This window comes from Alexandromys fortis, unplaced genomic scaffold (genome assembly GCF_014885135.2).
Source record: "Alexandromys fortis isolate MF-2015 unplaced genomic scaffold, M_Fortis_MF-2015_v1.1 scaffold_30, whole genome shotgun sequence".
Classification (NCBI taxonomy): domain Eukaryota; kingdom Metazoa; phylum Chordata; class Mammalia; order Rodentia; family Cricetidae; genus Alexandromys; species Alexandromys fortis.
This window is the reverse complement of record NW_026067922.1, coordinates 12,103,490-12,118,374: the sequence shown is the minus strand read 5'-3', so window position 1 is coordinate 12,118,374 and position 14,885 is coordinate 12,103,490. Positions and strand designations below refer to the sequence as shown.

General features: G+C 50.5%; 1 protein-coding gene and 1 long non-coding RNA gene across 9 annotated transcripts in view; both read right to left on the bottom strand.

Annotated features, from left to right (window-relative positions):
* The window catches only part of Cys1 (cystin 1), an 18,819-nt gene extending 6,497 nt beyond the window's left edge, over nucleotides 1–12,322 (bottom strand). Inside the window, exons 1-3 of one of the 7 annotated variants that reach the window (XM_050141846.1) lie at nucleotides 12,172–12,322; nucleotides 8,070–9,837; nucleotides 6,092–7,137 (exon numbers count right to left, since the gene is read on the bottom strand). In XM_050141846.1, the coding sequence (XP_049997803.1) occupies nucleotides 6,092–6,370 (279 nt within the window). In that variant the 5' untranslated portion in view covers nucleotides 6,371–7,137; nucleotides 8,070–9,837; nucleotides 12,172–12,322. Of the gene's footprint in view, nucleotides 1–6,091; nucleotides 9,838–12,171 lie in introns of all 7 variants that reach the window. The other 6 variants (XM_050141843.1, XM_050141847.1, XM_050141845.1 and 3 more) reach the window with 6 other exon arrangements.
* LOC126501265 (uncharacterized) lies at nucleotides 1,762–6,080 on the bottom strand. 2 transcript variants are annotated; one of them, XR_007591610.1, is made up of 3 exons: nucleotides 4,648–6,080; nucleotides 4,304–4,554; nucleotides 1,762–3,894 (listed from the first exon to the last, which is right to left on the bottom strand). It is a non-coding gene; the product is annotated as an uncharacterized lncRNA (long non-coding RNA). The 2 variants fall into 2 exon arrangements; XR_007591609.1 differs by having other exon boundaries at nucleotides 4,294–4,554; nucleotides 4,648–6,079.
* Nucleotides 12,323–14,885: the final 2,563 nt, after the last annotated feature.

Sequence of the window (14,885 nt, the reverse complement as noted above, 5' to 3'; positions counted from 1 at the left end):
CTCAAAAAAACAAAAAAAAAAAAAAAAAAAAAAAAAGAAACCTCTGGTTACTTTAATCTACTTCTAGTCTGGACCTTTAATCTGGGCCACACCTTCTGCTGGAAGGCCAAGGAAGAAAAAGGAAGCTTTTGCTCTTTGCTTGCTTGCTCTAGCCTAGCTAGCGAGTTCACTCCTTACCACCTACTTTTTGGGGATGCCAGTCGTCTGGAGACCAGCTGAGACATCCAGTCTCGAGGACTGAGCAACTTCTAGATTCTTGGACTTTCCCTTCACAGTCCGCCATAGTTGGACCATAGCCTGTGAGTGGCTCTGACAAATCCCTTTTCTTTATATAGAGAAAAGGAGATCCAGTCTATAAGTCTGCACTCTAGACAGCCTTAATACAGTAGTTAAGAATAAGAGCGCGTGCCGCTCCTCCGGCGTGCCTGGGTCTGATTACAGCATCTCCTGGTTGGCTCAGAACGGTCTGTAACTCCAGCCTCAGAGGGTCTAGTACTGCCTTCTGGACTTCACAGGCCCCTGCATGTAGAAACACACCCAGACACTTACAACTAAGTACTCTTTTTAAAGTCCAGCTGGGATGAGTGTGCACACTGGTAATCCCAGCTCTCAGGAAGCTACGGCAGGGGGGGATCAGGAGTTGAAAGTCATTTTCAACTACAAAGGGAGTTTAGGGCCAGCCTGAGCTACAAAAGACCCTGTCTCAAATACCAAAGAAAACAAAATACCCAGAAAATAAACCACTTTACCTGTGGTAAAATACACTTTACCAGCCTGGTGGTGATGGGTTTGTTTGATTGGGAGGGGGCTGTTTGTTTGTTTTACTGTGGACGCATACACATGATAGACAGAAAAGCATTAAGGGACCTCCAGTACCTAATCCACCAACGGGAAGGCAGTCTTCAAGATTTTGCCAGTCAGGCTCCTCTCTTTACCACCAGAGGGCACTGGTCTTCCAGCATGGTGGTTAGCGGCCTCATAGGAAGTGTTCCCTTGTGGCTTCCCTGAAAGCCCCAGGCCTCCATGACTACTGCCAGATCCCAATAGCAAGCAAAGCCCATGAGAACTCATTCCTGACCCTAACAGGACTGGGACCACTATGGAGGGACCAAGGCCGTCTGTGCCTCCCCCTCCCTAGGTACGGCACTTCTGGAATCTTACTGTTGCTACGTTCTACCAGGACCCTGCCCCTAAGATCTGATCGAAGGATTTGCCTATTTTCTTTCCATTTTAAAATTCTTTATATTCAGAATCTACTCTTTTGAGACAGAGTCTATCACTATGTAGCCCTGGCTGGCCTGGAACTCCCCAGGTAGACCAGGCTGGCCTCCAACTCACGGACATCTGTCTGCCTCTACCTCCCAAGTGTTGTGCTTACAGGGAAGCAGCATCACAGCCTGGCTCTGAAAGAAAATGGAAGTGGTTTCCACTTCTGGGGTTTCCTGGTGGAATGCCCCATCCTTTTATCCAGGGCTGGGCTCCTGGAGTGCTCCCCTGGCCATCTGATGACTGTGGAGACTTCTTCTGGCTAAGGTTTCTCCACTCCTTGATGGCACTCTGCTCCTTGGTGCTATCTTTCCCATGGGGCATTCCTTCCTCAGCATTCTTGTTGCAGCATGGACTCCCTTCTTGTTGCAGCGTGGACTCCCTCCTTGTTGCAGCGTGGACTCCCTCCTTGTTGCAACGTGGACTCCCTCCTTGTTGCAGCGTGGACTCCCTCCTTGCTGCAGCGTGGACTCCCTCCGTGGCCTTCCCAGCACTGTGTGAGTCAACCCTATGCTTCACTCTTCACACTATTTACAGGCGTGATCTTTGCTCTAGCCTTGACTGCAGACACATACACTGGTTCTTCTAGGAGCTGTTTTGCTTTGGCTGTGAGTCCAGCATCTCTGTGTCCTTCTGGAGAGTCCACTCTGCAGCTGTGAGCTCCTTTTTATTGCTTATTCACGTCACACTCCACAGCAGTGCAAGTCGTCCTCACCCTAAAGGCTTGGTTGGTGGCAACAGACAAGACTCCCCCAGTCCTCCTGGGCTACAGTAAATCAGAAGCTGGGCAAAAGCAGGGAGCAAGGTGTCACTCAGCTCCAAAACAAGGTATCGCTGTTCTACACAGGCTTGTGAAAAATGATACTATCTATCTCTTGTGACAGCAATGCTCTTTATGACTTCCTAGACCACCTGAGTGGGAGCAGGGCAGCAGGAAGTGAGGGAGAGCACTGGGTTACTACTACCCCAGTACTGAAAGCCCTGAACAGATGGTTTCGGCACGGAACCAAATTCTTCTCTGTAAGCACCTTCAGATGCTGCCAGCCAGTGTCACGCACTCTGGGGCTGAGGCGGTGCAGTGACTCCGTGACCTAGCAGAGCCCTATCTGTGACCCTCCCCCACGGGGGCAAACATTTTAAGAGGCGGGAGGACACTGCCGTTCCCTGCCCCCCCCCCCCACCGTGGATAAATCCATATCAGATGGCTCATTTTACCCAGGAAGAGACCACTGATTAACGGGGTGCTGCTGCGTTCTTCCAAATTACTAAACGACTGTAAAAACCACCTATTCAAATTTCACAGGTTTGCTCAGCCTTCCCATTCCACAGAGGTTGAAGTTTCAGATCCCCAACTATCACGATATTTGAGAGCTACTGACTCTGGGAAAGGACTTCTGCCTTGGGCACTTCATGTGGCCGTGAGATTAAAAATTAATTCAAAACGGTAACAAGAGAGGGGGTTGGGTCCGTGACTTACAGGGCAGGAATTTGGTAGGCTATCTCATGTCCCTTAAAATATGTAAGGATACAAGCAGGGGCAAAATCTGTCAATGAGATGGTTTAAGTGGGACAATTCAAAACAGACATAAAGACACATAAATAAAATAAGATAGTAAGATTATCCTTACTATTAATCTTTTTCTTATAACCCTCTATTTGACAAAACTAAAACAAATAAATCCAGCCTCAAAAAACTGCCTAAACATGCCGGGCGGTGGTGGCACACGCCTTTAATCCCAGCACTCGGGAGGCAGAGGCAGGTGGATCTCTGGGAGTTCGAGGCCAGCCTGGTCTACAAGATCTAGTCCCAGGACAGGCACCAAAAACTACAGAGAAACCCTGTCTCGAAAAAAATCAAAAAAAAAAAACCTGCCTAAACAGATAAACATGGTGGTACACGCCTGTAATCCCAGCACTTCTTTGATCTCATACTCCATAAATAAGTACAATTATTGTGTCATTAAAAAATAAAAATATTAAAAATATGGGTGAGCATGGAGAGAATTAGTGCAAGACTGAGACTTGAGTACTCATTAAAATATTGGCTAAAACTGTATCGTTTTAATTTTTATTTTTTAATTATTTGTACCTGTGTCTGTGTGGATTTGAACAGAAGTACAGTACCCTCAGAGACCAAAAGGGGGCACCAGAACCCCTGGAGGGAGCCTGATGTGGGTGGTGGGACTCAGGTCCTCTGCAATAGCAAGAAAAACTCAGAACGACTGAGTCATCCCTCCAGCCCCCTAGAACTATTTAAAAAAAAATAATAAAGTCCAGAATAACATGATATTCAGGATGGTAATTCAGGGATAATGCATAATCAGTCTTGAAAGTGCTCCAGTCAACAGTGGTTGCAATTTTTCTGTTTTCATTGCTTTCTGGTGGAATGAGGATCAGACTGAAGGGCTTATGCATGCTAGGCCAGCTCTTTACTGCTGCGCTCCAACCTCAGCGCACTGGCTGCAGCATTTAAATGAAGGCCCTTATAAGGTCTACCATTTTGCTTGGGGGGACATTGTCTCAACGTTATAAAGGAAGGCCACCTTCTATGGATGGTTCTTGAACTTGCTATTCTTTTCTGTCTCCACGGGGAGTCACCAATCCAGAGTCCTGTAAGGTGTGCAGCTCCTGAGGGAATCAGTTACAGATGCGGGCAGATGCAGGCAGATGTGAGCAAGCCGCACAGCACAGGAGCTTGGGTTCCAAGCTCTAGCATGTGCTGCGCTTTTTAGAAGCAGGGGCCTCACTTCCCTACTTTGTCTCTCTTGGAGCTCTGGGATTCAGTCATTAGTTTGAGAAGCATTCATGGTCCATGGGACACAGCTGAGGCCTGCCCCCTCCCCTCCCAAAGGGTGACCACTGCTCTGATGTCGCAGGTCTTTTTGTGTAGCCCTAGTTGTCTTAGAACTTGTTCTGTAGACCAAGCTGGCCTCAAGCTCACAGAGATCCACCTGCCTCAGCTTCTCAAGGCTGGGAGTAAAAGTGTGCGCTGCCAGCTCTGGCACAAACTTTATTTCTTGAACCTACCTCCTCATACCTCTTTCTCGGCTACTGCTTGGGTCCAGGACTGGGTCAGTTGGACAGCCAGAGTCACCCTGGTGGATCGTGGTGCCCCAAGCGTTCTTCTGTCTGATTCACCCTTCTCCTGCTCTTGAGTCACAAAGACTGTACTTCCTTCAGACTTCAAATGCTTCTCAGTAGAGTCTACGCCCCCTGATGTAGCAAGATGCAGACGCTAAAGACCTCCGCAGCTACACCTGCGCTAACATGCCACCGCCACAGCTTTACCTGCGCTAACATGCCACCGCCACAGCTTTATCATTGCTAACATGCCACCGCCACAGCTTTACCTGCGCTAACATGCCACCTCCACAGCTGCACCAGCGCTAACATGCCACCGCCACAGCTGCACCAGTGCTAACATGCCACCGCCACAGCTGCACTTGCGCTAACATGCCACCGCCATCAGTGTACCTAGGGTCCCTCCCCAGTCTTGTGCTCTGCTCTTGTCCTTTGACCACCTCAGACTCAAGCCTTTCCACCCTTAGAGCAGGCCTGTCCCTCCTTCCTGTGGACTCCTCAGACTGACTTCTCTCCACTGCATCATGTACTTGATCTTTGGATCGTTCTGTCCCCCTGGATCCCAGGCCAGCGCTCTGGGCACCTGTCTTTGCCCCTGATACCTAAAGCAAACCCCGCTTACTGTAAAGACTCCAGGAGATCCTGTCTCTAGGATGCTCTTCCAGCGGACACTCAGCAAGAGAGAGGGAAAGTTCATTCATTTCCACACCTTTGAAGGTCCCTAAGCACTTGAAAATGACACCGAAAGTTTGTTTCCTTGCTATGTCCAAATCTCCCCAACTGTTTGCTCTTTGTTGGTCTTACATAACTGCACGCTGATGTAGTCTTAGAGGAATTCCGTTATATAATTCAGTTCTCACTACGGCTGACTTGTCCTGTCGTAAACCACCACAGGGCAGTGGGGGAGGAGGGATGTGGGACAGAGCCCAGTTGCGGGTGCAGGGATTGAGCTGTCTTCCCACCATTCCAGTGCCTTTCCCTGATGCTTGCCCGGTATCCGGGTCCAAGAAGACATTCCCTCTGCCTCGGCGGCCCGCAGTGAAGCCTCCGGGTACGACTGCCTCTAGCCTCCTCTTCCAGCCAGGACCCGCTAAGACGGTTCTGAATTTTAGCTCTGCAGCACCAAAGGCGTGCCAAACCAGAGCGCTGGTTTTCCATTGTTTTTCTAGAACAGCGGGGGGTATTATTACAAGTGTTCAGCAAGAGAAGATGAGGAAGCCGCATCTTAAAAATAGCTTGTAATGCGGGAATTGCAAGCCAAAGATCTGGGCGCGTCCGACGCGGCAGGGCGTTTTCGAACCACTGTTTGGCAGGTGACCCACCCACTTACTGCCTCCTCACTGTGTCTCCTGATGGCCAAGGCGGAGGCCCTTGCTGGTCAGTTCCCACCTGAGCTGCAAGGATGTTGCAGACTGCATGCAGCCCCGCTGGGAAAGGAAGGCAAGCCCTAGACCAGAAGGAAGTTCTAGGTGTTTCTGCCAACTGCTGTTTGTACTTGGTCCTTTAAGACTGCCTCTGAGAGTCACCTCAAAATAGAGATAGTGGCGGGCACCCACCAAGGAGGCAGAGTGAGAATATGCAGGGGTGGGAGTAAGGAAGGGTCACAGCGCCCTAGGACAAAAGGGGGGGTGACACTGGGTTGGTTAGCTGGAGACAGGGGCACGGAGTAGGGAGAGAGGCCTGGGTGGGAGGACACTGGGGCTACAGAAAGGATGCGTCTGGAGAGACAGGCGCCCACACTCACCGTGGGTGAAAGCCGGGCGGGGCCTCGTGGGGTCGGCTCCTGGGTCCCCCAGGTCTCGGACTCGGCCAGCAACTGGTCCAACAGGCGCAGGGTCTCCTCCCGGCCGCCGGGGGGCGTCGTGGGGCGGGGATCGGGGCCGGTCTCCTCCTGCGTCGCGGCCGTCGGGGCCTGGTCAGCTGTGCTGCCCTCCGAGGTTGCCTCTCCCGGGTCCGCCTGGTGCCTGTCAGGGCTGCGCCGCCGCCTCGGGATCCGGCTGCTCCGGCTGCTACCGCTGCCCATGGCTCGCACCCAGCCTGGAGCGCGCAGCCGGAGATCCGGGTCGGACTGGGGCGGGAGTGAGGCGGGCGGGACGAGGCGGGGGAGCAGGGAGGGGGATTCCTGGAGAACTGGGGGTGTGCGACGGAGGGATGTGGGGGGAGCCACGGGGAAAGGGGGGCCCTGAGGGATGGATGAGCGGGAGGAGTCAGGGGGGTCTCGGGGATGGGAGCGATGGAGGGCAAGGGTGATCTGGGAGGCTGGAGGAGGTAGAAGCTGATGGGGGGGGGATGCTCAGGAGGAGAATGGGAGGATAGGGAAAGACCGGGTAGCTTCGGGGATAAGGGGCGCGGGAGATGAAGGGCGGGGGTGGGGCGTGGGGAGTGCCCGGGACAGGGAGAAAATGAGGAAGGCAATCCAGGGGAGGGGTGGTAAGAGGAATGAGGAGCGGGTAGGGGTGACAGCCCCGGGAGACCTCCAGGACATGGGAGGGCTGGGGTAGGGTAAAACTGGAAGGAGGTGGAACAGGGTGAGGGTGGTATGCGAGCCTTAAAGGGCGCGGGGTGGGTGGACTAGTGGGAGGGAAAGCTGGGTGTGGGGATCATCTTGGAGAAGTTTGGGGGAGTCTTACGGGGCGTGGGTGGAAGTAATTCTGGGGGCAAGGAGAGCAAGAGACTGGCTGAAAGGAGCTGGGCGGCAGAGCCAAATGCCAGGGGAAGGGGGGCATCAGGGGTGAGGATTGGGGAGTAGTGTTAGGGGAGAGAGGGGCTCTGGGAACTCAAGGTAGAGGACTGAGAGAGCGGAGGCAAAGTGAGCAGGGGTGGGGGGGACAGAGACGAAAAGGAGAAGCGGGGATGTGAGTGAGAGAGCATGTCCGGGGGAGGGGAGAGCTTGGGGTGGCCAGCTGGAGTGTGAGCGGGTTGAGAGGCTCGTACCAGGGCCTTGGGCGGGGCACACTAGAGGGGCGTGTCCCTGGAACAAAATTCGCTGGGCGGGGAATTACGACTCTGGGTGGGCGTGTGAACCTGGGAGGGAAGGCTGCACAAAAAATCTGGGACTGTTGAGTTGTGGGAGGCTAGACTCCCGGGCGGAATAGGGTGAACCTTTTCTCACACACACACACACATACACACACAAAGTGGGAGACAGGAGATGATTATGATTCTAGTCTTTTCTCTCTCTCTCACACACACACAAAGTGGGAGACAGGAGTTGATCATGATTCTAGTCTTTTCTCGCTGGCTATTTTAAATAAACAAAGGTTTTTGTTTTGTTTTTTGCTTTTTTGTTTTTGCGTGATAGGCTTTCTCTATAGCTTTGGAAACTGCCCTGGAACTTACTCTGTAGACCAGGCTGGCCTCAAACTCACAGAGATCCACCTGCCTCTGCCTCTTGATTGCTGGGATTAAAGGCATGCGCCACTACTGCCGGGCCAAACCTTTTTTATTTTTTATTTTTTTAGTAAACTGCTGTTGTCTAGCTGCAGAAAGGCTCCGACCCGAGAGTCCAAACCCTACCCTGGGCTGATGTTTTGCTTGCTTCCCTTCCAGCACTTTCCAGGGCAGGGTGATTTAAATATTCTGAGTTTAGCTTTCTTTGGTTTTGGCTTGCCAATAACCCTGATCCATACCGGAAGGCAGACCCATTGTGAAAGTGGAATTTTGGGTTAAACTCTCCCAACTGTGGGATGAAAGACGGAAGTGTGATAAACACTAGACCAGACCTGTCATTGGTGTTGGTTCATGTTACCAAGAGAACCAGAGACGAGCCAGTGTTTACACCTCCTCCTCTTCCTTTCCCCTTCTGAATGGGGTTTCTTGATCATCCAGATGTGGGGGATGCAGCCAAATGCATGACTCGATGGCATTTGGGTGTTTCGATGCACAGGTGTGTCTAGGTTGGAATGACTGACAAGTTTCCTCTTTATGAAAGCAAATTCTCATCTTGAAACGCTTAAAGCCTGAAGAAAAAAATTCAGAGGGAAAGAAACTTTCCTTGAACGAAGTTCAACTCAGTTTAATCATTTAAAAGAAAACATGTTTTACTCCAGCCCAAGTAGAGTCTAGTCATGTGACTCAGAGTTTAAATATAGCCCGAGCTCCTGTGTTCTCCAGAGCAGCCAAAATTTTCTGGCCTCTCTTGACTTCCCCTGTCCCCCAGGCTTGTCTCCCTAGCTATGCTCGCAGAGGAGTCTTGCCAAAGCCTGTGTTCTTTCTGAGATCACGTATAATGTCAGCCCAATTTGGAGTCCTGGCTTCTGGGATAGAGGCCGGAAGACCCAGACTGAGTGGGGCATCATGCTACATGCCTGTATTCCAGCACTCAAGAAGCAGAGGCAGGAGGATTGGGAGGTCTGGGTCATCCCAGGTTATCCACAACAAATCTGAGAGGCTTGTCTGGACTATGTGTGACCATCTCAAAGCAAAATAAAACAAAACTGAACCCAGATTTGTCCTGAACCAGCGGGCAACTGCCAAGATCATTTCTAGGGGTACAGAATGGCCTCTGCCCCCAGAGAGTTGGGAAATTCCTAGGACTCTCAAAGCATAAAAGATGGAGCTAACCTTCCAGGCAAGAATCTCAAAGCCATGTATAGACTTTTGTTTTGTTTTGTTTGAGAGAGGGTCTCACTTTGTAGCTCTGGCTGGCCTGGAACTCATTAGGCTGACTTTAAACTCACAGAAATCTACTTACTTCTACCTCTTGAGTTGCTGGGATTGAGGGCTTGGGCCACACCACGCCTGGCCCGGTACCCAGACATCTTTATATAGAGATGATGGGGTGGTTGAGGGTGGATGAAGTGTGAGGTCCAGCTTGACTGCCTGTGGACCGGTCTGTCGCGATGGATGGACAAACCTCCCCACCTCTCAAAGTCCTGCTCAAGTTCCCTTTCTTCAAGGACCTCAAACATGCTCTGCCTGCCCAGAACGTGCCCTGCTGATGACTCACCGCAAGCATCCATGTTGGGAATGATGAGAACAGTGGACACACAGAAAAACAGTGCCTGTGGGTCAGAGCATATGCGAGTCCCTGGTCCAGTCCCAGAGTCATAAATGGATGGTATTTGTGTTCAGCTGGTAGTGAGATCGTGTGTGTGTGGTGTGTGTGTGTGTGTGTGTGTGTGTGTATGCATGTATATAAAGAGAGAGTCTCATGTGGTTCAGACTGGTCTTGAACTTGACGTGTGAACTTCTGTTCCTCCTGCTTCTGCCTCCCAAGTACGGGGACTACAGGCAGGCACCACCACGCTGCATTCACAGGGTGTTGGGGATCAAACCCAGGGCTTCAAGCATGGACAAGCACCTTACCAAACCGAGCAATGTCCCCAGATCCCACCTCTGTGTTTCAACTTTCAAAGCCTTTTGAACTACGTGAGAGGCCACCAGTGTTATTCATTCGTGTCGATCCCTTTGAACAGCCGAATCCTGTGGAGTTGCTGCCATCTCTTTTGGAGTGTCTGAGCTTTCCCGTTTGTTTTCCTGGTCTCATTGCTGAGAAGGGGAGGGGAAATGGAAGAGAAAGTCAACACTGTTCATTAAGGACCACCAACATGCACAGGGCTCCTTTGCAATATAAGATATCCCTGGGTCCCCAGCATTGGTGGGTCTAGACCACGGTTAGTTGAGCCCATTCTATAACACTGTAAAAAAAAAGAGACAAAACAAAACAAAAATGCAGTACACAGGAATGCTGTGTACCCCATTGGACACATGGGTGAGATGACTGCTTCCCATGACTCAGCCAGTTCTCCTAGACCCCTCAGGGCTTCTGGTTCAAACCACTGTATGGCCGGCGTGTCAGTGAAGGATATGTTTAGCTTGTTACTTGAGACCATGCTGCAAAGAAGACAAAGGAGTTGTGAGGGACAGGGACAATCTCAAATGACCCTTCTCCCTGTGTTCTCTAAGGTGGAAAGCTGATATCTGAGAGCAGCCAGACAACAGGAACAGGGGACTTGGAGCCTGTGTATATGTAGGAGCTAGAGACATGAGGCCAGAAGACCAGAAAATGGTCTTTATAGAGGACATTGGTGTCACCGTCCACCCCTCCTGATCAAGCTTATGTGCTTCCATTATTATGCTGATATAGATGTGAGACTCTCTGGAATTCTCCCAGGAGTATGGTATCCCTTGGGAGCTCAGAGAGGCATGCTGCAGGTAGGTAGGATGGGATGGGATAGACAAGAATTGCTAGTGGGCAATATTTGACTGGTGAAGCTGGCAGGAAGCTGGGCTACCAGGCTCAGGAATCCAGGCCTGACCATGAGCTAGGATATACGCCCTCATGTGGGAGGGCTATCCTTTCTACTGGACTCAGAAACTGAAAAGGCTCTCTGAACCAGGCAGTAGTGGCACACACCTTTAATCCCAGCACTTGGAAGGCAGAGGCAGGGGGATCACTGTGAGTTTGAGGCCAGCCTTGTCTACAGAGCAAGTTCCAGGATAGCTAGGGCTGTTACACAGGGAAAAAGAAAGAAAGAGAGAGGGAGGAAGAGAGAGAGAGGAAAAGGCTTTCTGGATAGGACAAAGGTTAGGTGCATGTGATAGTCTCCACAGTTGTCACCTCCCTGTGGGTCCCCTTCTTGCAGACCTGTCACTCACCTTCCCATCACCCATCATGCAGTGGGAGACTTGGAGGGTGCACAGATTCTAGGCGCTGCCTGAGTGATCAACAGAGGAAACTGTCTAGGGCAGGCAAGAGGGGAGGGAGGGAAAGGGACAGGCCTAGGTCTATTCAGCCATTAGGATTATGTAATATTCATCCTGGAAGTGACCCGTGGTAATGCCACTGCCTATAGGCCTTGGAACAAAAATGAGGGTGTCCCACGTTAAAGCTCAAACACCCCACCCTGGAGAGCAACGTCAGTGTGGAAACGGCCCTGTGGGAGGCTCCCCTTCTGCACACAGCTGGTCACATAGCCCCAGAAAGCTGCAGAGGTGCAGGGCTCCTGCTTCTCCTTAGAGATCGGAGAATTAACTGCTCTGTTACCCGGCCCAGAGGAATAGAGATCTCCAGCTAAAGCTCGGGTTAAAGATTAATGGAGTCTCTTGGTGGTTTGGCGTGTAACTCATTAACTATTGGGTCAAGTTGAAGTCCCAGCCTCCTCTGAGGTTACTCATTAAATGCCTATGAACTCTGTACCAGTACCTGGCTGGCAGGACCACCTGGTTCTGGAAACGCCCCTTTTCTCCCCCAGTATGTGATCAGTCGGTGTTGTCGACCCTGGAATATGGGTGTCCCTGGGCCTTACTGCAATGAATGCACTAACATGCTTCTTAACTGTGGGCAGGGCAGTGCCCACAGTAGGGGAAGACAACGGGGAAATTCAGCTGAACACGGGTGTAGCACACATCACCTCTGCTTATCAACTCTAGATACAATGTGACCAGCTCCTGCTGTGACTCCCCGCTGGGATGGGCTGCCACCTCGAGCTGTGAGTGGAAAATAAACCCTGCTCCCCTAAGTTGTCTTGGTCAGGCTATTTTATAGCAGCAGCCAGAGTAACCAAGACCACCAAGCAAGAATCCTCTGTCTCGCCGACACTTCCCAAGAGGCAGTCTGGCCTGCCCTCCCTTCACAGATGTTGGCTTATTAAAGCTACATTGTCTCCCTCTAGTTTATGGAGGCTTAGAAGAATGGAGGCCCAAGCCCACCCTCCTCCATCTCCCTGGGCACTTGAAACATAAGTTTCACAACAGGCTTTGTCTAAGACAATCTTAGAAAGGAAAATTTGAGACACTTTCATAATGTTTCAGTGAAAGTTAACCATAGTGGCAGTAACAAAATTTCTCCAAGTAATAAGAAAAGCAAACGTATCTTCCTACCTCTCCTTAGATGTGATCATTTCTTGCTGATCATCTTGGGTGTTCTCTGCACTCGCTGACTCATGTAGTCTCCTGTCCTTTCCAGCTATGGGATAAATCAAAATGGCACCCTCTCCACTCAGGGCCCAACACTGCTGAAGAAGAGCGAATGGCAGGGGCAGAGGGCACCGGAAGGACAGCTATGGGGTCTGAGGTAATAGAGAAGGGATCCTGCGCCAAACAGGCCCAGGCTTTCCTCCCGGGCAGAGCCTCCCTCTGGATCCATACTTTTGGCCACTTCTCAGGCCAGAAGGCTAGTTGGGATTTCTTGGGTGCATCAAGTAAGACAACCTGTGTTGACCTGCCTGCCGGCCTCCCAGTGATAGGATTACAGGCCTGCACCCTCATGCCCAGACCAAAGGTTTCTTTTTTTAACTTACAATTTGATATTTACATTAATGTTACAAATACAGTGTCTAAATTATTACAAATATAGAAGTTAAATTTTTCGTAATATTTTTATCAGTTATTTGGGAATTTCACTTCATGAACCCCAGCACACTCTCTCTCTTCCCAGTCCTCCCAGGTCTGCTCCCCCCACCCTTGTGACCTATCCCCCCCAAGAAAATGAAGAAAAAAGAGAAAAAATCAAATTTATTATTAATGTGTGTGAATGCAGGTAGCACTACATACATGTGGGAGGCAGAGGACAACTTCATGAAATGAGTTTTTTGTTTGTTTGTTTTGTTTTTTGAGACAAGGTTTCTTTGTAGCTTTGGAGACTGTCCTGGAACTAGTTCTTGTGGACCAGGTTCATCTTGAACTCACAGAGATCTGCCTGCCTCTGCCTCCCAAGTGCTGAGATTAAAGCATGTGCCACCACCGCCTGGCATGAAGTGAGCTCTTTCCTCTTTCCTTTATGTAGAGTCCACGGATTGAAGGCAAGACCTCAGGCAAGCATTTCTGCCTGCTGTGCCACCTGGCTGGCTCTCCCATGGCCTTTTGGAGGGCAGCTCTTTCTTGAAAATACTCATATTGTTGTTGTTGCTGTTTGTTTTTGTTTTTGAGACAAGGTTTTTCTGTGTTGCCCTTGCTGCCCTGGACTCACTTTGTAGACCAGGCTGGCCTCGAACTGACAGAGATCCATCTGCCTCTGCCTCCCGAGTGCTGGGTTTAAAAGTGTGCGCCACTACTGCTGGCCATTCATGGGTATTTTATTGGCTGAATGTTTGTGTTTGCCCAAATTCAAAGTGAGACCTGCCTTCAGTGCATGGTATGGAGAGAAGGGGGACTGGGGTGTTATTTGATGTGACAGGGGTGTGGGAGGAGCCAGAGGGCACGAGGGAGGACACCCAGGGGCCCGCTTTCTCCTGCTGCTCTGTCTGCCCTGTGAGGAAGCAGCAGGAGGTCTCTGCTGCTGATCAGGTCTCACAGGTCAGATCTGCAGGCAGCTCAGTCTTCAGAACTGTCAACCGTCTGGATAACTATTGGTTAAGCCGCCCAATCTATGGTAACTCGCTGAAGCTGAGTGTGTTTCAAAGGACGTCTAAACCTGTGCATAGACTGTGGTTCAAGGATTAGCGGTTAAAGCCAGCACGCCAAAACTGGGGCCTTCTGTTTTGTAAAGAAAGTTTTATTGGAACACAGCCATGTGCCATTTGTTTTCATGTTGCTGGTACCTACTTTAGTGGACAGTCCAGCGGGCTCAGGTTTTTGCTTGTTTGTTTGATTGATTGATTTTGTTTAATCCAAGCTGGCATTAAACTCACTATGATCCTCCTGCTTCTACCTTGTGTATGTACTAGGATTTCGGGTGTTCACCATGCTCAGATTTTTGCTCCGGTGCTAGAAATCCGAAGTCAGGTTCTCATGCTTCTGTGGAAAGCACTTGACCTGCTGAGCCATCCCGGCTTCCTGTGTCCCCCCCCGTCCACCCCCCCCAACCCCTCCTTGGATTCTTTGCTGTTTATACTCCACAGGCACGGAGGAATGGGGAAAAGCCAGAAATCCACGCAAAGTTATTCTTTAATCCACTTATGAATACTTATGTAAATACATTTTGATTACTTAAACTGAAGATAAACTTATACCAGAATGAAACCGATAGGCAAGAAACACAAGTGGTTTGAACAAATGCAGCTTCCCCCGTATCTTTGGTTTCACTCAGCTCCACAAACATTTGTAAAGCACATGGGCTAAACCGAGGGAATGCAGACATGAATGACGTCTCATGCTTACCCTGCGGGACGTGCAGGGCAGGCTGGTAAGACGGCTCAGCAAGTAAAGGTGCTTGCTGCCAAGCCTGATGGCCCGAGCTGGGTCGTGGGATCCACATGGTTGACTGAGTCCTGAAGGTACAGCGTGCACTTATCAAGGTTTGGTACAGTTTACTGCTCAGCTGGCTGATCTTGGAGCCCTGGGTCACGTGTGCCCTGGGAGGGGTCCTGAGAGAGGTGACTTGCTTAGAGCCCTGAGCCACAAGTGTTAGAGCCATCCTTTGTTGAGGACTGTGGTGCTCTGACCCAAGAATGTTCCGGAGGTTTGTCACTCGGTGGCGTCGTGGGGTAGGTTCTGTGGTCCCTGTGCAATAGACAAGAACGCCAAGGCTCACAGAGCCCAAGAACTCATCAGTCCAGAGCTAATCTGTGTTGGGATCTTAGGTGGTTTTCCTAGACGGCTGTGCTTGCTTGCTTGCTTGCTTTCTTTCTTTCTTTTTTTTTTTTTTTTGGGTTTTC